The 25,249-nt window shown below is 35.1% G+C and overlaps 1 protein-coding gene across 5 annotated transcripts in view; it reads left to right on the top strand.

Annotated features, from left to right (window-relative positions):
* The window catches only part of rptor (regulatory associated protein of MTOR, complex 1), a 213,426-nt gene that overhangs the window by 21,854 nt on the left and 166,323 nt on the right, over window positions 1-25,249 (top strand). For all 5 annotated transcript variants that reach the window (XM_051111869.1, XM_051111865.1, XM_051111867.1 and 2 more), the window contains exons 3-4: window positions 15,026-15,128; window positions 15,767-15,849. In XM_051111869.1, coding sequence (XP_050967826.1) covers window positions 15,026-15,128; window positions 15,767-15,849 — 186 coding nt within the window. The remainder of the gene's footprint in view (window positions 1-15,025; window positions 15,129-15,766; window positions 15,850-25,249) is intronic.

The following is a 25,249-nucleotide window of genomic DNA, read 5'->3' on the forward strand; positions in this document are numbered from 1 at the left end:
ATAGTTTTATTTATTTGATAGTTTATTTCACATTTCTTGTTTGTAAAGGCTAAATACAAATATAATGTGAACCTTATTTTTTTGTACTGTTTTTATTTTTTAAAAAAAATATATAATTTTAATAGGAGGAGCCTGGAGGTATTATAGACTTTGCAAATTCAGTTTGCAGACATTTGTAGGTACAGACATCCATTGTGTGTGTCCTCGGCAGTTTTTTCCTGAGGCTTTATAATATTGTCCGTATCGATATCGGAATTATATTGTATCGACCGAAATTAAGAAATATATCGTGATATGAATTTTTGCCATATCGTCTAGCCCTAACCTTAGTCTATATTATTGAATATCACACCTTGATAAAATGTTAATACATGGACCATTATGCCAGCCATTGGCAGTCAACCCAATGAAAAAAGGCCTTTTAACTCCACGTAATATTGTGCACTATATTTATTTTATTTTATTTTATTTTATTTTTTATAAATTTAACCATTGATCTAGAATATTTTGCCTTAAAGGGAGAATTTAAAAAAAAAAAATTATGTGTGGTGACAGCTTACATTTGTTTTTGTTTTTTGAAAAAGTTCAACTCTTTTATGAGACTGCTTTGAAAGTTTTCCCTAAATAGGTTGTATTCTTATAAAAGTCTTTCGTCAATAATGTGTCACATTTTAGATGTTGGAGCTGAAGCACAATTCGTCTTCTCTGAATGTTGAACTGCCCTTGTAAAACAATTTGTCCCAAACCTGTGCATTTATAATTTGATAATATATTAAAATAACATATGTATTGCAGTTTGCATTGTCAAGCAACGTAACATTTTTTCTACAGCTAACCTGCTGCTAAACTACCCCTTGTTGAATATGCTAAATGTTAATCATTTTAACAAAATAAGAGGCATCATGAAAACTGTTATTTTTTATTTAGTACTATCCTGAATAAACTATTTAACATAATACACTCCACAAGACAAAACAATAACTGAATTTATATAAATGACCCTGTTTAAAAGTTTAGATACCCTTGAATCTTAATACTATGTCATTTTCTGGATGATCTATGACTGTTTTTATCTTTTATGATAGTTGTTCATGAGTCCCTTGTTTGTTCTAAACAGTTAAACTGAGCACTGTTCTTCAGAAAAATCCTCCAGCTCCTGCACATTATTTGTTTTTTTTTCCAGCATCTTCTGCATATTTGAACACTTTCCAAAAGTGACAGATTTTGAGATCCATCTTTTCACACTGAGAGCAACTGAAGAACTCAATCATAACTATTACAAAAGGTGAAAACATTTACTGATGCTTAATAAGGTAACACAATGCATTAAGAGCCAGGAGATGTCAACTTTTGAACAGGATGATGATGTATAATTTTTTGTTTTTTTGTTTACAGATTTTTTTTTACCATTTAGTATTGTACTTCAGAAGCTACAAAAATATTTACATGTCTCCCAGAAGACAATATAAGTACAATTTACCCTGATCATCTGATTCAAAAAGTTCTTAATGCACTGTGTTGTTTTCTGAGCATCAGTGAATGTTTTCCAACTTTTGTAATAGTTGTATGAGTCCCTTAATTGTATTTGGTGTGAAAAGATGGATTTCGAAATCATACATTCACTTTTGGAAAGGGTTCAAATATCCAGATGCTGCTGGAAAACCAAAAAATTGCAGGAGCTGGAGGATTTTTCTGAAGAACAGCAGGCAGCTGAACTGCTCAGGACAAACAAAGGACTCGTGAACAACTATCACAAAACATAAAAACATTGGATAATCCTGGAAACAACACACAGTATTAAGATTCAGAGGTATGTAAACTTTTGAATAGAGTTGTTTTTATTTTATAATTCAATTATTATTTTGTCTTGTGGAGTATAGACATCTGTTATGTGAAATAGCTTATTCAGGACAGTACAAAATAAAAAAATAACATGCAATTTTCATTGTGTTTATACCAGCACATTTCTGAAACATCCCAGAAGTGGCTCTCTGAGCCATTTATACAGCGATCTGTCAGGCCACATCGAAGACTGTAAAAACACAATTTTTTTTTTTCCTGGGAAAAAAATTCCCTGGGAAAAAAAAATAAAAAAGCTGTACTTGTTCGGTACACATGCGTACCGAACCGAAAGACCCGTACCGAAAATTTTCAGTACGAATATATTTACCATTACACGCCTAATATAAATATGTGTGTGTGTGTGTGTGTGTGTGTGTTAGTGGTCAATTTGGGGAGTGGATGGAATTATGTTTTTCATGAAATGTTTTTTTTTTTTTTTTTTTTTTACTTCACATGCTTTTTTTTTTTTCTTTCTTTGCAAAAAGTTTAACAATCTGGAAATTCAACAGCCATAATGTAACTCCATCAATTCATAAAACACACTTTGGAAAATGGAATATGATGGCATATGATGCAAATGTTTCAGTTTGCAAAGCATAAAAATGGATGTATAAAATAGAGTAAAATTTTGTGTGGCACTTCAACTTAGGCACTGATCCATCAGTTGTCCAAAACTCTCATACACTGATAATACTTGTAATGTTTTTACAATTTTCATTCAGCTATTTCTGTTTACCCCCCAAGGCCTCGTTAGCTTTTCCCCATTTTTAAGATTTTTTCCTTGAGGCTTTAAATCTAGTGAAATATTATTTACAAAAAAGATTACCTGATGGAAAATAAATGGCAAAGCTTTAGTGATCCTGCAAAATTCTGTGAGTACTTACAGTGTGCTGGCAAAGCTGATGTCTGAGAATCAGAAGCATGATAGGTTTAAGTAAAATGAAAGCATCAGCATTAATACGGCAAGAAAATGATCTGCAGCTAGAATTTAGAGAATTTGCCTGTATGTAAGTGAGTTTGTCCTCAGGCTAGAGTTTTGAATGGAAGGTGAATCTCTATTTGTGTTCCCTCAAAGGGGGAACTTTATCCATTTATCAATATCTACATGCTTAAAAGCACTGAGGAAAATCAGACACTGTGAAACTAAGCTAAAAAGCATTCATAATTAAAAAAGAGAGTTTTATGGTCATCTGCAATTATTATTTTTTTAATATTTTGATTTTTGAGATTTTTAGTGTTGTGTAGTGTTTAGTAGTTTTTAAAACACTGATTTCTCAAAATAAAACACCAGTTTCACAATATATATTCTTTTATGTTCCACACAAGAAATACATTTATGGTTTTCTAAATTTCTCATGGGTCACTTCAAGAGGTCACTTCTTTTGTGCAAGACTTTGCACAAAAGACATTCTGAAGAATGTTAGTAACCAAACAGTATTGTTTTAAATCGCCATCCATTGTATGGACAGCAAAATCACATCAAAATATCTTTGTTTCTCATGAGAAATAAAAGCAGGGCTTTCTTTATTTCTGTGAGGGAGTTGCTTTAAGAAGACCTCACGTTTCTTTCATTCGTCTTCTCTCCCATTAGTTTTTTTGAGCGGTTCACCTACATGAAGTGGCACATAGACCAAAACACGTGCCTCTTTCTGTTTCTGCTGTTTGCGCTGTGGTGGATCAGGTCAGTGGAGTCCCTGCTGTGTACCCATGACTCACTGACCTTTTCCTAACCACAGGAGCTCATTACCTTCATCCGTACAGGAAGTTTATTTCCATGTTTGAGAGTTTAAATATGGGGATTGAGAAAGACACCTTTTCCAGTTCACATTTATCTGTAAAGGTATATGGCGTAATTTCTGCAACACTAGTGACACCAAACTAAATTCCAAAAAATGCTGTTACTAGAGGTGCTCCGATCAGGATTTTTGAGGCCGATCACCGATCACAGGAAGCTGTATCTGCTGATCCAATCACTGATACCAATCTTTTTAAAGCCTCCTATTAATCATGTAGAATTATTTATAGAGATACTCCAATCAGGGTTTTTAGACACTTATTCAGGGCATGATGTTTTTTAGATTTTAGTTTTTTTGAGGGAGAGAGTTTTTTTAATTTGAGGGGTGGAGGGGAGACTTGTGCATGAGCGCCCAGTCTCCAGGAGAGAATTGGTACGACAAGGTTAAACACTGAAAAGAATTAAAAAGAAATGCAGTTTACAAACTTTAGCGATGATGCTACCCTGATTCTATTGTGCAAGTAACAATTCCTGTGTCAGCTGTGCTGCTTGCTTATTGTCAGATACGATGCTGCGAATGGAAGCCATTTACGCACTTTTATGGCAAGCCAAAGGGGTCAGAATTACGCTATAGATAAATCGTGTTTACATACAAAACGCCATTTTTGACGGCGTTTAAAACAGTATTAGCGCCATTAAATATGGTGTCCTGATAGCGTACACCGTGTGAGCTAATCCAGTGGCTGAAATTTGTAACATTTTGTTGTTATTGTAGAGCATAAGATAAAGCAGACATTTATATTTCTTTCCTCTGTTATCAATGTAAGGGATCGCGCCGGTGCCGCAGTGTTGCGCTTTATATAAGATTTATATTTGCAAGAAATATATGCAACAGCCAAACAGTATGAAGAAACGATATTGTGACTATAATTTGCAGAACGGTACATCAGATGAACTCTTATTCTGCATGATGGGACGGACAGTAAAGACAGGTTGAGGTGAAAAGTGGTATATCAAGGCTGCTCATGCACAAATGCATAGGTAAATCAAACTTGAGTCATTCAAATAAAGAAATATTCCCAGCCCAGAGCCGGTATTATTGAAAAATAATTGGTTTGATCTGATCATCTTAAACGAGTCATATTCTCTGGTCTGAGTGCAGTTATTTCCTATCAGTTCACAGGCATTTCCGCTAAAACGATCCGTGGTGAATTAGTCTATTCTGGTTCTGTTCATCACTGATTGGGTGAGAACAGTTCAATATTACTGGCTGTGGAAATCAGCGGGCGTGGCTCATTATACTACAAGGAAAATGCCGTAAGTAACGCGCTCTTTTGTGCAGTCAGAATGGTGTTTTTGACAGCATCCTGTGGCAAGCCATACAGCGTTAAAAGCACGTTTTTACAAACACTAAAACGCCGTTAAATACGCTTTTTGTACCGTTTGTGCACGTATTTGAGGGCGCTAATACTGTTTTAAACGACATCAAAAACAGCATTTTGTATGTAAACATGATTTATCTATAGCGTAATTCTGACCCCTTTGGCTTGCCATACCCTTTCGAGAGAGAAAGAGAGAGAGTGCGCGGCCATTCACTCGCGCTGTTTGTGAAATTACAGCCCACATAAGGCTTTCAAATTACTTTATAAGTTATTTAATGAAGAAATATGAATTGTACCTCACCTTCAGCATTATAACTGTTTTACCCGTCCCGAAAAGCGCAGGCAGCGTGTCATCAGCTTTAGATCGGTTTATGAGATCGGCCTTTTTAGAGACCGGTAGCCGATCAATCAGAGCACCCCTAGCTGTTACATCTGCTAATATAGTCTTCCATTGTCGATCAAGTCCTGCTAAGACTGACATCATTTGTTGACCCCGAAGTTGACATGCTGGGTTGCAACAGGTCAGAATAATTGTTGTATCATATTTTAGATAAATATATACACTGAGAGCCCTTTGTTACTCTGAATGACATTTTGTCAAAAAAGGGAGAGAATATTGGTGTTTTCATTGTTTTTAATATTAGTCTGTATCATTTAATTATAATATTCCTGTGTAAAGCGGAAGCAGATAAAAAATAAAGAGTAAATAAGTGCAACAGACACACCCACACACAAACACAAAATGCATTAAAATGTTTGTAAATTTTAGCACAATTATTAGTGCCAAATATTATTAATAAAATTCAGTGCTGGCCTGTCCAACAGGCGATACAGGTGGTCGCCTAGGGCCCCGCCTTAAGGGGGGTGGGGGGGTTACCAACGGTACGGTACGGTACTATACTGTACTTTTTTCGGTACATTACTTTCTGTGTAATAACAAAAACATTTATTTCTGTGAAAAAGTAAGTCGAAAAATCTCAATTTCAACATTTCGAACAATAGGGCCCTACAATCTTTTTCTTATTTTTTTTTTTTTCAGAAATTCTTGTGTGTTTTAATTTTTCTGATAATCAAATACAGGCATGAAATATTTATTTATTTTTAATGAAATGAAAAGTAAACCTTTTTTTTGTTGCCAAACAAACAGAGTTTTTCTGTTATTTCTGTTATTATTATAATTTCTGCATTTAATTGTTTAATTAAATTTGCCAGAAATAGGAATATTTAAACACCTACATTATACTGTACAAAAGTAATACAAGACTAATTTATTTCTGTTACATGTTAAACCGTACTTTTATTCTGACAGGTTGCTGGTTAGTTTTTGTGTGTATACATGTTACGCTGCCTCTGAAGTCTGTCTGAAACTGTTCCTGGAGTTGCCTTCACAGCCTTCAAAGTCAATCCCTGATAAGGCAGAGAGGCAGCAAGTCAGCTGGCTAGGCTTTCGGACGCAGCCAAAGCCGCGTCTCCTGCCATTCATTCATACAGAGCCAAGCGGAACATGGAGGATTCAAATTCCGTCTTGTCGCGTTTTAATATTCACAGACACTAGTCCATATCGTGATTCGAATTAAGTGAGAAACCTACTTTTGATTTATTAAATCAAAAATTGACAAATTCTGCGGCATCCCGTGTTATAGAGTAAATTCCGTTTTTATGAATGGGCTGCCCCCCTAATATAATGCCAGGGGAAACACTGAACCATTTAGTCGCAATCGTACAGATGTCTCCATGTTTTATGGGTTAAAACGTCTCTATATGAGTTTTATTACGCAGAATACCTTTGTCTATATAGGGATTTCCTGCATGAACGAAACATTATATTACATGTTTTACATATATTAATTAATTTTGGGTAAAAATAGGAATAATAATACTTCCCTCTACGTTTTTTTCTACAGTATCGAGGAGTTTTTTCCTCTCTCTCAGTGAACGCCTAAGCTTTTCTGACAAAAATTAAGATTTTTTTTTGGTCAAATTTTTAATCAATTTTTTTGAATAAATTCTTATACCTTTCTAAACATTTATAGTTAGGCCTCCTGCATGCTAACAGGTCATGCTGCAGTTTTCTGTAAAATATATTGACAATCATTAACAATAATTATTGTTTTGTTTTAATGTTTTTATTTAGCAGTAACAATAATCAGAATTAGTCATATTGATCAAAACAACATTTTGCCCAAATTGTGCAGCCCTACAAACAGGCACAACAAACTCAGTGTTCTTTATAATTTTTGGTAAATAAAGTCTGAAAACATTTCAGTTCAGATTTTGTTGTTTAGATTTTGGAAATCACTTAATATTGCCTCTCAGAATAGTCTCTCGAAATAAAGTCTAGTTACACATTAATGCTATTTTTAAATTATTTGAAATGAAAGAATGATAAAGAGATTAAAGAGAAGTTGTGGTAGAAATGGAATCCAAACAATATCTTTCTGTAAAAAAAGATGTATTGCTATATGCATAATATTTATTGCAGTAGTAATTGTTGGTAACACTTTATTTTACGGTTTCTTAACTAGTTGCTTATTAGCATGCACATTACTAGAATATAAGCCATATATTAGTACTAAGTAAGCACATATTAATGCCTTATTCTACATCCCTAATCCTACCCAATACCTAAACTTAACAACTACCCTACTAACTATTAATAAGCAGCAAATTAGGAATTTATTAAGGTAAAAGTCGTATTTATTAGTGTATAAGTGTTCCCTGTTTGTTTGTTTGTTTGTTTTTTCCCCTTGAGATCATCAATCAATCGTTAAAAACAAGCAGAATAGTTTGTATTTTGTTTTTGTGTATACTTCATTTAATTTTTATTTATTTGTGTTTAATTTGTATCTGTTTACTCTCACTTGCACTCATATTTTTATATTCTCTTCACTCGTCAAATTTCTATGACAGTTTTCTTACACTAGTGGGGCCCATTTTCATTATCTTGCCTAGGCCCCACAAACCTACAGGCCGGCACTGATAAAATTATATGAAATTGCATAAGACACTAAAATTGTTATATATACAGTGATAGTGTCTTTCAGTGTAATGATAACAGTGGTGTGAATGGAAACACATCGTTGAATGACAACCTGTACTACAGCTTATATTGTATATCTTTTATCAAACAGTGAACTTGACCAATAAAGTTAATCACAGTTGTTCACAACATATACTTATTTATGTATTTATTTTTTTATTTACTTTAAAACCTACAATAAAAGTGTTTTTGGCATTTAACTGTAGGGCTGTTTACGATACGATACATATCCCGATACAGAGGCCATGATACATCATGTATCAAGTATCACAATACGGGTCTGCACTAAATTTCAGCTCAGCAGAATTTAATATAACAGCTGTTTATTAATGCAGAGCAGGCAGTTGATATCTGCATATAGGTAATGATGTTCTGTATGTTTCATGTGAACATTGAGCACACCCCCAATATAATATTGATTGTTTGCACCTTGTATTTAAACCCATAAATAATAATGTATTGATTCTAATAAATTTCTAATTCTAATTATCTTTACATTGTTGGTAGGTTATCATCACACAATTGCGCACACACACACACTGTATTTACACACTCTCTATATTTGAATAAAAAAAAAAAGTGTAAACTAATGCGCTCATTGCTTCTTAGCGCTGCCTCGCAATTTTTCATTAATAGAATAGCTTCACAACTCGAGAGTTACGTTATCTTTCTCAGCAAGAAGTTGGTAACCACTATTTTTGAAGCATTTAAACCCTTTGCTTCACTGCTAATGTAAAAATGCAGCAAAGACAGAGGTAACTCATACATATACAATCTCTCTCTCTCGATCATTCTAAGACCCATAAATTAACACAGAATTGATATATGCACTCTGCGGTGAATAGAATCACTGAATTTTACTGGTGTTTTTTAGACGGCCACGTCGGCCAGTGCTCTTATCTACAGTGGAGACAGAGCGTGCACAATGGTTGCCAGGTTGAAAAAATACTGTAAGTAATACAGATATTTCCACAATTTGGAAACTCTGTTTCAGGTATTATGTCTCTATATCAAACAACGCCAGTTATCTTCCTCTGCAGGCTGAATTAAATGTTGATGCAGCCTGTATATTATATTCTGTTTCTGTTTAACAGACTGTGAAAGCAGTTTTTTTTTTTTTTTTTTTTTTTTTTTTTTTTTTTTTTAGGTTCATATTAGGGCTGCACGGTATGACGGTATGTATCAGTACTGCAGAATAGATAGAAGATAGAAGTGTCTATCTTTGCATTATGTGGTATGCAAATATATCTGCGTAACACAGAACTACTTCAAAGTTAGATACACCTTTGAGTTAAAAGGAAACGTGCATGAATGAGAAAATAAAGAAAATAAAGATGCACAATAGAATTATTAAGTGCAGTAATGAAAATGAAATTTATTGTCCCTGAAGGGGAAATTTGTGGTGGACTCAATAGCCAGCTTTTCGACAAAACTTGATACATTAAAACTTAAAAATGTTATGTATATACCTACAATATACCTACATACTATACACATCAACCACTCACACAAATACAGAAAGGCATAAACATCGTTAATCAGTATTCAACAGTCTGATTGACACTGATATAAAATAATTTTTAAACCTAAATTCTATACCTTTTTCCAGAGGGTAAGAGTTAATAACAGGGGTAAAGAACATGACATTGATTACTAAGGATCCTTTTTGCCTTACTCAATGTACATTGCTCATACAAAATCTGAATACTAGGATAGTCTTTCAGTCCTATCATTTTCATAGCAGTTCGAACAACATACAATATCTTTGATTTGAAAGGCAGTGAAAACGAACTCAATCCGCTGCTCACGGTGACTGACACACAGCCGAAGAGTGTGCCCTGAAAGCCCCCCTCTCAGACAGGATGCGTTTGCCAAAACAAACAAAAAGTCATTCATGTTTTATTGCGCTTGAATGGTCAATTATGCACACAATTAGGTCAAATGCCCATTGTGTGAAGTGTTCATGTAAACAGATGTGTTAAACATAAACAGTGAAAATCGGATGTGTATCAGTATATTGCATCCATGCAATTAGTCCTAAAGGGACAGCGTTCTAAGTCTTCATTTAAACTGCATGGTTCAAGTGACCCAATTCTGATTTTGTTTTTTTTGTTTTTTTTTCCCTCCCATGTGGCACAGATTGGATATGGCCCATGACCATGTAAGCAGGAAAAAAAATCACATGGATGTGGAAATAAATTGGGTATAATTCAGATAAGTGCATTTGTGCCTGCTGTGTAAGTAGACAGATTGGATATTCCCCTTTAAATGCGACTACTACGTCATTGAAAAGTGAGTTTTTTTTTTTTTTTTAAACATTTCGCAGTACAGACATACTTGTCACAAATGAAACATCTCTAGTTGAGTAGCAGAGTATTAATTTTGTCTGTCTGTGTTAATTAGAAGTCGATGTGATGCTGAAATGTGTTGCTTTTGAAATCACACTGAGTGCACGCTGAAACGAATATGCTTATTTAATTTGACAAGTTCAGGCCTTTATCTATGTACAATGCTTTTACAGATGACAGTTTCAAATTAGGCTGACTTTTTTTTATTTTTATTTTTTTTAACGCTGTGAAAATGGAGCATGTCTAATATGTCAGCAAATTTACAATCACTTGTTAAGAGTTGCCCATATTCCTAATGTTCACTATGAATCCAAGCTTAAAATCAGTACCTATTTTGTGTTGGTTAAGCAAGTACTTATTAAGTAACATGATGATAACATCAATGTTGGATTATTTGGTGAAGGTGAAAGATTAATTGATTGTTGATTTAAATGATGATTGATTATGAGAATCTGTGTAAATCAGGGGTGCTCAACCCTAGTCCTGGAGATCGACTTTCCTGCAGAGTTCAGCTCCAACCCTGAGCAAACACACCTGAACCAGCTAATTAGGATCTGAAGGAGCACTTGATATTTGAAGGATGTTTGATTAGGGTTGGAACTAAACTCTGCAGGAACGTCGATCTCCAGGAACAGGGTTGGGGACCCCTGGTGTAAATTAACACTCCAGATCCAGATCACGATAATTTTTTTCATATCAGTCGATATCGATAATTATCACAATAAATGTCAAATCTTTCTTTCTTTCAAGTTTAAAGTCAGATTTTTGCTCCAAAGTGTCCACTTTTTTTTGTCTCTTAGAAATGCACATATGATAGTAGCAGAGGATTGCAGAGGTACATTTTTGTTCATTATCAGTCAGTAACATCTGTAAAAATTGTAGCAACCTCAGTTATATGTGGTTACAATTGTTGACCCAGTTTTTTTTTTTTTTTCTAATTAAGCATTGGTCTTCCATAGTAGCAAGCATACATTTTAAATCATGATAAACACAGTTAAAACTACACATAATGGTACCTCAATACCATGGTAAAAATATAACTACATGGTTTTATAGGTAGCCTATTTGTATGAAAAACGGTAGTCTAAAAACATTCAGTATAAATGCACATGATATAGCTTAATCACAAATACATACATACTATTATTATATACCATTACTCCTGTAATAAAATTCAGTGTGAATATCCCACATCGCTGCCACAATACCATGGTGCAGTGAGTGTTGCTGCAGTAAATCCATGGTAAATGATGGCGATATGTAGATTAAAAAGCCTTCTGACTGTCTCGTTGCACACAGCTTTAAACTAGTTTGAATCACAGAGTCTTTTGTGTTCATTGCTGAATTCAAGTGTTTCACACTGGATCTCACAGCGCTGTTCAGTGCTCACATGATGGAGCCGTTCACATATTGTGTCTTTTGCATGCTCAAGTCCGTTATTTCAAATGTAGGCACGCGGCAGCTGAGCTCAAAATGGAAGCGGCGTGGTCGTGACACGCATGCGGTACGATGTGCTCGTTTTTTTCCAGGCACGTTCGCGCCGCATCAAGATATATATATGTGTGTGTGTGTGTGTGTGTGTGTGTATACATATATATATATATATATATATATATATATATATATATATATATATATATATATATATGAAGAGTTTGGTTGCAAAACGCGATAAACGCCATTTTTTGACATTTGGATTTTATTATTGGAAATCACTGTTCAGATGTACCTTAATCCATGTGTGAATTGCTGCCATTAATACAATTTAAGAATGTACATTTTAGGCCTACTATAAAATGTATTTTTTCACAAAACGCGATATCCGCCAGACCAGTTTCTTTACAAAGTGCGATATAACCAGGGTTCGAAATTAACACCCGCCAACCCGCCAAATGCGGGTTAAAAATCATTTTGGCGGGTATTGATAAAGACTTACCAGCCAGTTTGGCCGCTGAAGCATGAGCCAATCATGCAAATCATGTCAGAGACGCTCTGGGTCGTTTGTCCCCTCCGTCCTACATTTCACATGAACACTACACTACGGGTGACGTTTTAGATACCTATTGGCAGCAGCGCGCAGATACTGTACGCTTCGGTTTGCGGGTCCAATCAACGACGACAAGAGCGCGAAAATACAAACAAGAAATAGGAAATATCGGATGAGCAAAGAGGACTGAGCTGGACAGCGAAATAATCTAAAATCAAAATGCTGCGGTGGTTAGGACAGACGTCAGGATCACGCGAGCGCAGCATCCACTGGGAAGAGTCAATGCCGGTGAAGTGCTCCGAGTTTGCGCATTGATTTAACGATAATATCAAAACAAAAAACATATATTTTTAAAAAGAGGATTCAATAGGCTAACTAAAAAACGTTTACCATTTAATTGTGTATACTGTAGGCGAGCTGTCAGTCACGTAGGCTACGTTTATAGCGTTTTGCAAAAAAAAAAATAAAAAAATAAAAAAAAAGTTATGTTATGTTATGTTGTGTATGTTCTGGCCAAAACTAACTCAGAATCTTATTATTAATAATCAATCTTTGTATATACTATTCCATATATTTATGATGTATTGTTTTTTTAACCAATTTAAGATGTTTGACAATGTTAAGATAAATATGTTGCATTTTGGCATGGTTTTTGACTTATGAACTATTTATGGACATAAAATTAAATAAAAAATATCCTGGATTTGAAAAATATTGTGTCCCTGGCCTTCACCGAGCTCAAGTAATAGTTTAATGTACAAAAATTGTGAATGAACTTGACTGTTGATGTCTTAAATAATAATGTCAAATAACCAACATTTCTCAAAATGGATATATCTCGTTTTGCAACGAAACTCTTCATATATATATATAATTTTTTGTGTTTTTTTTTGGGACTTTAACAGAAACAATTACATACAAATGCATCTTTCCCAGTAAGCTCGTGCAGCGCGGCAGTTTGAACTTTTGTCTGATCGGATTAACAGTCCATGTGGCACGATTCAAATGAGTTGAGCTGTTTTGTTCCGCTTTTGGCACATACAAATTATATCGAACATATGTCGATCTCTTCATATCGTTTTATAGAGGAAAATTATATCACAATAATTATTGTTATTGAATTATCGCCCAGCCTTAGATCCAGATTAGAACTCTCATATCTGTACCTATTTGAGCACCACAGCTCAATGTGTCATAATATGTGCAACTAAATAAACAGTTTTGTGTGTTTGAATCTGCACAGCAGAATGTATTTAAATGTATGTAGGTCCAGAGTGAATAGAGTTCAATGTATTTCGTTGTGGTAATGTATTACTCAGTGACAAGAAATATAATGACACACAGTAAAACCTGATATTTCACCTCACTTTGGTTGTCCTGGAATTTTTATGCTGTGTGGTTTATATTTATGCTTGATCTAATTCTAACTGTAGCTGACTCGACTTGCTCTGTGCTACAAAGAGTAGAATGCTGATCAGCAGCACCTTGACAGCAGTTGTCAGTCATGTGCCCCTCCCATCTTTTCTTATGGTCATGATGAAATGATTTCATCTCCCTTACTTTTTACCTTGTTAGGGTGTTGAGTTCATCCTTCACATTGAGGGTTTATGCACCCTCTGTTTTTTTTATTAATGGACCATCAATCTTTCTCTTTCTTTTTTTCTTGCACCATTGTGAAGACTCTTTCCTGTGAGTCAGCTGTGCTCTGAGATGATGTTCATATTATTTGTGAACACATGAATCAAGTTCACACCTGTCACACAGAGACATGAATTACTGTCGTTTAGGTATTGTTCTGTTTTTAAAGGGACAGTTCGGTTCAGTTCAGTTCAGTTCAACCTCATGCTGTTCCAAACCCATGTGACCTTCATTCTTCTTCAAAACACAAATTAAGATATTTTTGATGTAATCCGAGAGTAAGGACATCAGTGATTTAACCTTAATTTTATGAAGCTACGAGAATACTTTCTTTGTGCGAAGAAACCAAAAATAGCAACTTTATTCAATTATTTCTTCTCTTCTGTGTCAGTTTCCGCTGTACCTTTCTGGGTCTTGAACATGGTAATTGCGTTGTTGTTTGTGACAGAAGACTAAAGACAGAAATATAATATTGCATTTACATACAATTAGGAAATATGTAATACAAATGCCCTGTTAAGTAAAAGCAATGAATAATATTTATTTATAATAAGAAAATATGTATATTACACTTAACAATAGTAAAATTGCAACTATACTTGCATATTAATTTCCTCACAAGCTTTAAACTGTAGAGCTTTTATTTTGAATAAAACTGCAGAAAAACATTTGTTTCTCAAGTTTACGAAGATTTTTTGTCACAAATCTAATAAAATGCTGTAGTTCCGTTTAAAAAATGTTAGAATTGTATGAATGTGCAAAAGTGAACTTGGTGCATGTCGCATTCCCGAATGCATGGTAAACTCACAGCACAAAAAGAGGCGGAGTGCACAGCATTTACTGTGAACCGAGCTACTCTGAGATGCTGAATATCCTGGATCATGAGTTGCTTGCATGCAAAAGAACACAGTGCTTTTACTGGAGGCCTGTTAATATCCAAGTTCGTCCATTGCTCTATTGTGGTTCTTTTTCTGCTTTTATAAAGGTTATGAATAATTTTAGAGTCATTTGAATTCTCTTAGAGTTTTCTTTTTTCCCTATTTGTTCCTCTAGATGAAAACAGTGAGTGTGGCTTTAGTTTTATGTCTCAATGTTGGCGTGGACCCTCCTGATGTAGTCAAGACTTCACCCTGCGCCAGACTAGAGTGCTGGATAGGTGAGTTCTTTCATCTGTCTACTAATCCATCCAGAAATGTTGTAACTTCCTTTATTTACATGTTAAGAGATTATCTGAAATTGAAATGTAAGATTTGTGTTATTCTTTATTCCATAAATATCTGTTGCAGTTATGTGGTATAGTAAGGTGGAACAAAGATTGTTTTAATGTACATGATATTGTGTAATTATAACCAAGGAAGGGCATACTTTGTACATATTTCTGAAATCATATGTCTGAAAAATCTGAAGCAAGCAGTGGCATTGATTTCTATTCAAGTCAGTTTAATTTAATAAGCATTGTCTTTCCTTTATGATTTCAGCTGTAAACCAATTAAATGAACCCTTGGCTTAGAGGAAACATGATCATCACTGTTTTGTGTTTCAGTAGTTATGATGTATATGCAGTGCAGGAATATGTTAAAAAATCCATACAAAATTGATTTTGTGTTTGTTTTTCTGTTAGGTTTTATGCTAGGATGCCTTTTGTACTTCTGGAAGGTTCTTTAAATAAAATGTATATCAACTGGCATTCTCTGTAAAATAATACTGTATTACTATATAGTATACTCTATAATACTATGTAATAATACAGTAGTGTAATAATGTGCATTTTCTCTATCTTTCTCTATATTCTAGACCCTCTGTCCATGAGTCCACAGAAAGCCTTGGAGACAATAGGGGCCAATCTACAGAAACAGTATGAGAACTGGCAGCCCAGGGTAAGACTGGTACTCCCTGCTATTACCTTGTGTATCACAAACACTGTTCTGTATATGTATATATTAGGGATGCACTGAAATTTCAGCCGAAAATAGCAATAGAGAAAAACGGAAAATATATGCCACGCTGCAGTGCTCAGTGCGCAGATTTCTCCCTCTTAATCTGTCACTGCGTGGTGTGACGCTCCGCTCAATATTCCACTCTGTGGATGTGCGTTCTGCTCATGCAAAGCGTTGGTGTAGACCACACCCTGTGGTCATTTGGGTAATAATTTTATTGAGTGGACATATTATCTTAAAAGCATAACAGGCTGTCTACTTGCTTGCTTACATGTCTATAAGTGAACCACAGGCTTTAAAGGAGAAGTCCACTTCCAGAACAAAAATTTACAGATAATGTACACACCCCCCCTTGTCATCTAAGATGTTCATGTCTTTTTTTTCTTCAGCCGTAAAGAAATTATGTTTTTTGAGTTCAACATTTCAGGATTTTTCTCCATATAATGGACCTGTATGCTCCCCCATTTTGAATTTTCATTGAATACTTATTATTTTCATAAAAACACTCATCTTGTCTTGCTCTCCCTGAACTATCCTGCCTCAAGACAGTTAGGGTATGTTGAAAAACTCCAATCGTATTTTCTCCCTCAACTTCAAAAATCATTTCAAAATCATCCTACATCACTGCAGAGGTACCGACCAAGTCTATGCAAAGTGAACATGCAGAGAAGATCAAATACCCTAAACAAAAAAGGTAAAACAGCGATATAAGATGATTTTGATGTTCAGGGAGAACATGAGATCTGAATTTTTCGACATACCCCAACTACCATGAACCAGAAAAAAAACAGTTCAGGCAGAGTGACGAGTGTTTGACGAGCGTTTGACTTTGATTAAAAAGTATATAAATTGTGTTATTTTTATGAAAATAACCGATCGTTTCGCTTGATAAGACCCTTCTTCCTCGTCTGGGATCATTTACAACTGCACCATACCAGTCCATTATATGGAGAAAAATCCTGAAATGTTTCCCTCAAAAAACATGGTTTCTTTATGGCTGAAGAAAGAAAGACATGAACATCTTGGATGACAAGGGGTGAGTACATTATCTGTCAATTTTTGTTCTGGAAATGGACTTCTCCTTTAATAGCATGCTTTTTTCCAGTACTACATTGTTAAAGTAAATTTTATAAACTTTGACTGAGTCAAATGTACTTCAGTATTGCAGATTTAACTGAAAATAATTAAGTAGAAGTTACTCATCAAACTCTAACTGGCCACGTTAAATTGACTTATTTCATTTGCTAATTTTACTTAATTAAATTCTTATATTTTACTTAAAATTGTGCAAATGTTTGCAAAAACTTGCAAAAAAAAAAACAACATTAAGTAAATCTTATTGTTTTTTTTGTTTTTTTTCAGTGTATGCCCTGCTCTCATGCTCTAATAATAAAAGCTTTGTAGGATTATAATTAGTCAGAAAAGATTATATCTGAGTATTTTACATAGAACTGAATAAAAATAATATATTTAATATCTATATATTTTCTGTGTATATTTTCTATTTATATATATATATATATATATATATATATATATATATATATATATATATATATTTTATTTTTGTTTTTTTTTTGGCCATGTTTTATTGGTGTATTGTTGCTTGGTTTATTGTGTGTGTGTTTTTTTTTTTTTTTTAATTCAGTGTCATTAAAATTGAGTTAAATTTAAAAAGTCTTAGAAAATTACTTTTTATTTAAGAAAATAATTAAGTTGGCCTGAGAAAGCCAACTTACTCATCTACTGTATTCTTCTTCTGAACGACAATTTAGTCAGTATCTTCTCCTAGAGCTTTAAAGCTATAACCAATCAAACTTGGGTCAGACATTCAGACAGTCAGCACTTGCAGCCATGCTTCTCATTTCGTTACAATAAACCACTGATACTAGATGCTGAGGTGGGTGAAAGCTGCATATTTCACCATAATTTTAGTACTTTTGTAGTACAACAGACACAAAGCTACCTCAGAGCAGCCGTACCTTTGCTGTGTAAAGATCTGTGCCTTTACAGCCAGTATAGAACATTTAATCCCTGTTTCATGTCCAGATGGCTGTGTCTACTTTTATAGACTTTTGTTTCTTAACTATAAAACCTCATATGAGAGTTGATCCAAACTCACTTCTGAAACAAAGTGTTGTTCTGAATCACTTGCAAATATGTTGATCAGTCCAGTACAGCCTCTGAGCTCAGGTTTTGGCAGTTGGCTGCAGAAGTAGCTCAGGTTTGCAGCTGTTTAGTACATCTGCTTCATGAAGCAGAGGCCAGTTACTCCAAGAGATGGGTACGTTTTATTCTCTTTTGCCTCTTGTAAATGCTCTCGGCACGTTGCAGAGCTTTAAGGTGTCAGAGAGGTGGTAGGAACCTTGGCTCTGTGGGTCAGATGCGGTTGTGTGTGTGAGGCAGGGTTTTCTGCAGCAGATTTTAGTCTTTGGCAGTAGTAAAGCTGGGAGAAAGAATGATCATATTCATGAGTTGAGAGGGTGTGATTACTGTCTTATTTATTTACAGGTGAACATGTGTGCACCCTGTAGAATCGAAATAAAATCCCAAAACCAGATAAGATCAGACGCATCAGAAAGATTCATTAACATAATTCACATCACATCTTTTCTCTTTAATTCTTCATTGAGAGCTATGTGTCAAGATTTTTAGACAATGAATAACAAGATTATTTTATGTCTTCTGAGGTAAAATACCCACTGGTGAAACAATTTAGAAGATTGTGAAGATGTGAATTATAGTATGGACTGTATTTTTACTTATTTTTACCGTCATTATTGAAAGTGTTTTGAAAGTGATATTGGGTGCATCAAATCTGCATGAAAACTATCTATGGAAATAGAAAAGCATACATCTGAGTAATTGTAGGGAAAAAAATACGCTGGATACAAATACAGCGTGATGGAAACTTTACAACTAAATCCGTTAAAGTGACGCATAGAGTAATGATTATTTGTAGCACAACCCTTGGATGAAAGCCATTCAGGCTTACTCAGAGGGACAGATTAGGGTTAGCTTAGTTGCGATAAGGTAGACTTATGACTGTCTAAACAAAGTTATGGTAACCAAGAACCACCCACTTTGATGACTGACTGACATGCAAGGTGACTTTTTTAAAATGTATTTATTTATTTATTTATTTATTTTACATGTTTACAAGGAGGTAAATGAACCAAATGAAAGAAACAAACATATGAACAAACAAAAATAAAAACATTACATTCATGTTCATTTGCATACATTGTCTGATTGAGAACTTCAAAGGAAGAAATGGGCTCTGGCTCACTTTGAATCTTGAATCCTCAAACTGGGATGTAATGCATCCAGAAGGTGGCAGGGTCACAACCTCCACACCTTTTTTTTTTTTTTTTTTTTTTTTTTTTTTTTTTTTTTAAATGCCACATTTGCTTGAAGATCAGCAATCTCCATTTGTAGCAGTCCCATGTCTGCCCACTTGTATAACCGTTTTGCCTCTTGTGAAAATTTAATTACTTTATATTTTCAATTACTCCAAAATTGAATTACTTCACTGCATGTATGACTGGACGTCTGAACTCATTAGATTTTTATTTGAAAATAGTGTTTGGCAAATACATTGTGTTGGATTCCAGCTGGTACACAGTATTTTACACCATGGGATGTTCAAAAGAAGATCTTTTAAAAACTGTTGAAATTAAAATGAAAAGAAAAAAAAAAAAGTGATATTTAAATGTTTTTTTTTGCAATATTAGATAGTCCTGTCCATTGATGCTGATCTGATCTGTGTATTACTTCGCAACATTCTTAGTAACCACCCTCAGTAACATAAACATTCCATATACTATGAAAACTGTTCCATGTCTTATGAATTTCGGCAAAAGTAACTGTTTATTATTTATGTAATGATGTATGAGTAAACCCTGAAAGTATTTTGTTGTGTCATTTACCTTTAAATTTGACACCACGCACTTCCCGCTGTCAAAGTCTTCTCATATGGGAGATTGATTTGTACATATGTGTGGAAGCCCACACAGCTTCGAGAAGCCCCATTAATAATTAATGCGTTGTCAGAGTTGGTAATTTATGATCAGACACATGCACTTAACATTTTCTGAATGACAAGCGAATGACGGAGGTATGTGTTTGTCCATAATTATAATGGCCGCATCTGAGGCAGTTTACAGGTTATAAAGTTTATTGTAGCTATATGATCGCTCAGTTTTTCTTGCTGTTTAATACATTTGGCTATAAAAGATGAACCGCTGTACACAGGATATTTAAAACATACAAAAGTATATTGGCTACAACTTGATGGCAAATGCTTTTCTCTGCTCTTCAAACACACAGAAACATTAGCCTTTATAGACAGTGTTTCTTGAGTAAAGAAAACACTGTACTTATTCATACATCTGTTCTTTATTAACCCTTGCATTGCGAAGACATAGAGTGTCACAGAACTTCATTCTGAATGGAGGCAGGTTGGCGTTATAAGGTTTGACTGACAATCTAAGGATCCAATGGCATTACGAGGTTTATTCACAAGCTTTTGAATGCTTTTCATTGGTTAAATATTCGTAAAAATTACAAACAGACATGACATAATGACCAATAGCACTGATTTAAAATAATAACAACTAAATAAAATAGAGATGTAATTTGATCATTTTCCTACGGCACACCCTACAACCTGCCACAACACACTGGTTGGGAAACACTGCCATTGTATCCTTTCAAATGTTAAAGTTGCCGCAGTCATCAAATGCTTTGGATGTGCTGCATTTTATTTGTACCATTTTGTTTTATTACTTTATTTATTAGAATTTGAAACATAATAACGACATTGTTTCATAAGTGAGATCTCTGATTTTAGTCCTTAAAAACAAGTAGTGTTTTTAGTGTCCTTGAAAGCCCTGGAATTAATGGTGGATTCATTAAAAAAAAAAAAAAAAGGAAAACAAATGTTTTGTCTTCAGATGAAAACAGTTCCTGGTAGTGGTGATTCTAAACCACAGTAGCTGGGGGTCCGGCAGGGGCCACTTATGCTTTTAGGGGGCACACCTTCTTCAGGATTATTTCAAGTAATTTTTCACTGTTATGTATTATCCTGCAATCTCTAGAAGTAAGCAAACAAAATAATTACTCAAATTAATGTTTCATGTTTATTTATTTGACAAGTAATTTTGTATTGTTCTGTGATACTGATCAATATTAAGAACATATTTTTAGCATCAAAACATTTTTAGCATCAAAGCACATAGGCACTTTTCTGCATCTGTAAGCTATTTGACACACATATGTATATAACACAAACCTAACATATCCAAGAATCAGCTTCATCTGACAGTGAGTTTATGTATTTATTAAAGGGGTGGTTGAATGTGATTTCACTTTAGTTAGTGTGTAATGTTGCTGTTTGAGCATAATATCTGCAAAGTACACACACGCTCGGCTCTGCATCTCTCTCTCTCTCTCTCTCTCTCTCTCTCTCTCTCTCTCTCTCTCACACACACACACACACACACACACACACACACACACACACACACACACACACACACACACATATACACCCCGCTCAAGCCCATATGCCCCTTTGAGCTCCAACTAAACTGCCCTTTTGGTCCGGTCTAGGTGCCCCGGGTTTGCAATTTCTGCCAAGGGGGACCCGTAATTGTGCCCTCATATTATACAATTTATGTGTACAGACAGACACATTTTTTACATAGCTATGGGAAGCGTTAAACATGGACGCACATGCAGGTGCTGTGATAGTGAGCAATACTTGCTGGCAAACACTTCTTAATGTGACAAAATAAACAATTACTTTACAAAACTGCTACAACGCAATCGTGTATTCTGCTGTAGCATTTACAAATCACAGCATATCTAAAAGTATGAGACAACAACAAACAAAAACACATACCATTCTGAAATGTCCTGTAAGAGCCGTGGTTGCAGAGGTTCTGCGCGATCCTTCTCACTAATATTCTCTGGGTCTCATTCAGGCTCAAATTGATAAGCAATATTAATGACGCCATTGTTTACAGTACAACCAGATTGCATGTGAGGGGTGTGACGTTTCTGAACGAGCACTATAGGCAGTTTAGGGAATCATAACACACTGGGCCAGCTAACCAATCTGAGCCCATTGCGTATTTCTGAGGGAGGGACTCACAAAACCAGGAAATCATCTAATCATTTGTCCAGCTCAGTTCAGTTCAAATAGTATCTGCATTCAATGCATCAAGTTGACGATATATCGCTGGAAATGAAGTGTCCTTAACTAAGCAAGCCAGAGGCGTCAGAAGAATCATCTGGTTTCCTGTGGTCAACAAGTTTGACTTTCCACTAATTTGACAGATGTTTGGGTTTGTCACACCAAATTGTTATCTTTTTAGTTAGTTACAACCCCAAAACATTGGTAAAAATTACCTACACCAGATTTAAAGGGTTAGTTTACCCCAAAATTAAAATTTAGCCCATGATTTACTCACCCTCAAAGCAACCTAGGTATATATGACTTTCTTCTTTCTGAGGCATCAACTCAGAGTTATATTAAAAATTGACCTGGCTCTTCCAAGCTTATAATGGCAGTGGGCGGATATTTCTGTTCAACAGTCCAAAAGATGTCCAATAAAGCGCATCCATCCATAATAAGAAGTGATAATAATATCTACATATTTAAAATGTAATAAACACTTTAATCTAGCTTGTGCTAACTGCCATATGTGCAAACCGTTCCGGGCGGATGACGTAGGAAGTATGCGTAGCACATGCTTGTGATCTCGTAAAAACCAACTTTTGTACAGGAATGGAAGTTTTCTTACTTTGGTTAATTTTGTAATCCTCTGACATTTTGCTTTACGAATCCTTGTTTTGTAATTGTAATTGTTGTTTTGTTTTGCTCTCTCCTCTGTGCTTCTGCATTCGTCACTTTTCACCGGCGCGTGTGCAATGCATATGTCCTACATAGAGTTGGGGTACTCGTACTCGGACTCGAGTCCGGTCTCGAGTACAATATTTAGCATACTCGGACTTGTCACGGACTTGGATGCATTTTTACTCGGACTTGACTCGGACTCGAGCATTTCGGACTCAGAAAATATTCAGAGTCTAACCGAGTCCAGGGACAGTTGATGGAAATGTCACTGACTCGATGCATTACCACGAAAGTGATATTCAGTATTTGCATGTGTTTTTAAGTCTTGTCCAGTAGGCTACTGGAAAGCCGATGGGTTTATGTGCGCACTCAAAGCACGCTCACAGAACGTTCCTCTCAGTCAGTGTGCGAATGCCGAGCTCTTTTTCCCTTCTAATAGCTTCTGTTATTGTTATACACATGCTCGTCTTGGATACTATTAATGTAAATGCAGTCGGTAATAAGTAAATCTGAACAGTTGGTAGAAATACTGATGCGTCAAAAAATTTGATCTGTGCGTCAGATCCTAAAGCGTCAGCAGCGTAAACCTGCAGCCGCAGACCGCGTTATAAATGTTAATCAAACAACAATAGAAAAAGAGAAAATCACTCACTGTTCTTGACTGAATCACTTATTAACTTTAATAAGAATCATCTTTAATGTATACAGTAAAGATTTTGCAGTGTTTTATTTTTACATTTTTTTTACTTCATAAAATGTCTGTAGTAGGCTATTTCTGTAGTAAGCCTTCAGATAGACCTGAAAGATAGATTAAAAAAAACAAAACTAAAGATTCTATTTAAAAAAAAAAGATTCTGCTTGTATAAATATTTCTCATTTGTATTTTTGATTAATATATTTATTTATTTATCCTTTTGCTTGTAAGTAATACTTGGGGTGTTTACTTGCCTTCAGTAAAGAGAATGTTTTACTTATATTAGTTTATTAGTTTTTGCTGTATTGAAATTATTATTTTTTTAAACATGGTGGCAGTTATTAGCTTCAAAGAAAAATAATTTTTCTAACATCTTTGTGGCAATAGTTTTTATGGGTCCAAAACCACCTTGGGTGTGCATGGTTTTCTAATAATTCAGTGGTCCGTCGTCAATATTAATCCTTACATAATCTAATTTATTGAAATTAATGTAACTATAAGTACATTCAAAATAAAACAGGTGTGAGTTGGCTGTGACTGTGAAAGTATACGTAGGGCTTTTGAAGCTTATGCAGTATGTGGTTTATCCCTAGGTTTTTATGCGGAAAAAAATTCAGATGTTACCCCCTTTGTAATCATTAACATTTTCAAAAGTAACTAATTTAATTGCACATTTTTTTTTCAGTAACTGTAACTAATTACAGTTACATTTATTTTGTAATTAAATTACATAATTCCGTTAATTGTAACTAATTACTCCCCAACACTGACTATGACGATGAATAAATTCAAGTCCTGCCGTATAATTTTTTCACATTGTAAAACCTGTTTCACTCTGAAATATGTCACAATACACATGTATACACATGACACACAATACACAATATGTCAGCCATAACTTCTTTACATGACTTTAAGTTTGCTAAGCAAAGTAGGGCACTTATTTTGAGATAGTGTGATAACAAAAATTAAAATGGCAAGATCCAATAGAGGTTTGCTTTTCTTAAATTTCAACTGACATTGCGTTTTTCTAGTTGTAAAAGTTAAAACAGGGGTGCCGAAACTCGGTCCTGGTTCTTGGTTTAGCTCCAACTTGCCTCAACACACCTGTCAGGGGGTTTCTAGTATGCCTAAGAGCTTGATTAGCTGGTTCAGGTGTGTGTAATTGGGACTGGAGCAGAAATCTGTAGAACACCTCCCTCCAGGACCGAGTTTGGGCACCCCTGGGCTAAAACAACATTAAGATACTGACAAACAGTAGTGTTACCCTGGACTCTGACTCGGCCCTTTAGGACTCGGACTTGAGTGTAACTCGGCCCATTTTGGACTCAGACTCATCTCGGACTCAATTGGTTAAAGACTCGGACTCGACTCTGACTCGAACCCAGCACTAGTCCTACGTCATCCGCCTGGAACAGCTTCCGCGTAACACAGTTAGCGCAAGCTAGACAAAAGCCATTATTACATTTTAAATATGGATATTTTTCTTACAAGCGCATCAATTCGCTAAAGGAGGCCTTTATTCCCCGGACTTCTTTTGGACTGTTGAACAGAAACACCCACCCACTGCCATGATCAAGCTTGGAAGAGCCAGGATAATTTTTAAAATAACTCTAATTGGATTCATTGGATTCATGGTGGACATGTGCAGAGTGTAAAATGCACAGTAAGCACCGCAGTTGTATGAATGCCAGTGCTTTACTGTACACTCTCCTCGCACTCAACTAATGTGCTCCTCTTCAATATTTGATATCGCTCGCTCATACATTTCCCCGTTTTGCGCT

The sequence above is a fragment of the Labeo rohita genome, chromosome 6, assembly GCF_022985175.1.
Source record: "Labeo rohita strain BAU-BD-2019 chromosome 6, IGBB_LRoh.1.0, whole genome shotgun sequence".
NCBI lineage: Eukaryota > Metazoa > Chordata > Actinopteri > Cypriniformes > Cyprinidae > Labeo > Labeo rohita.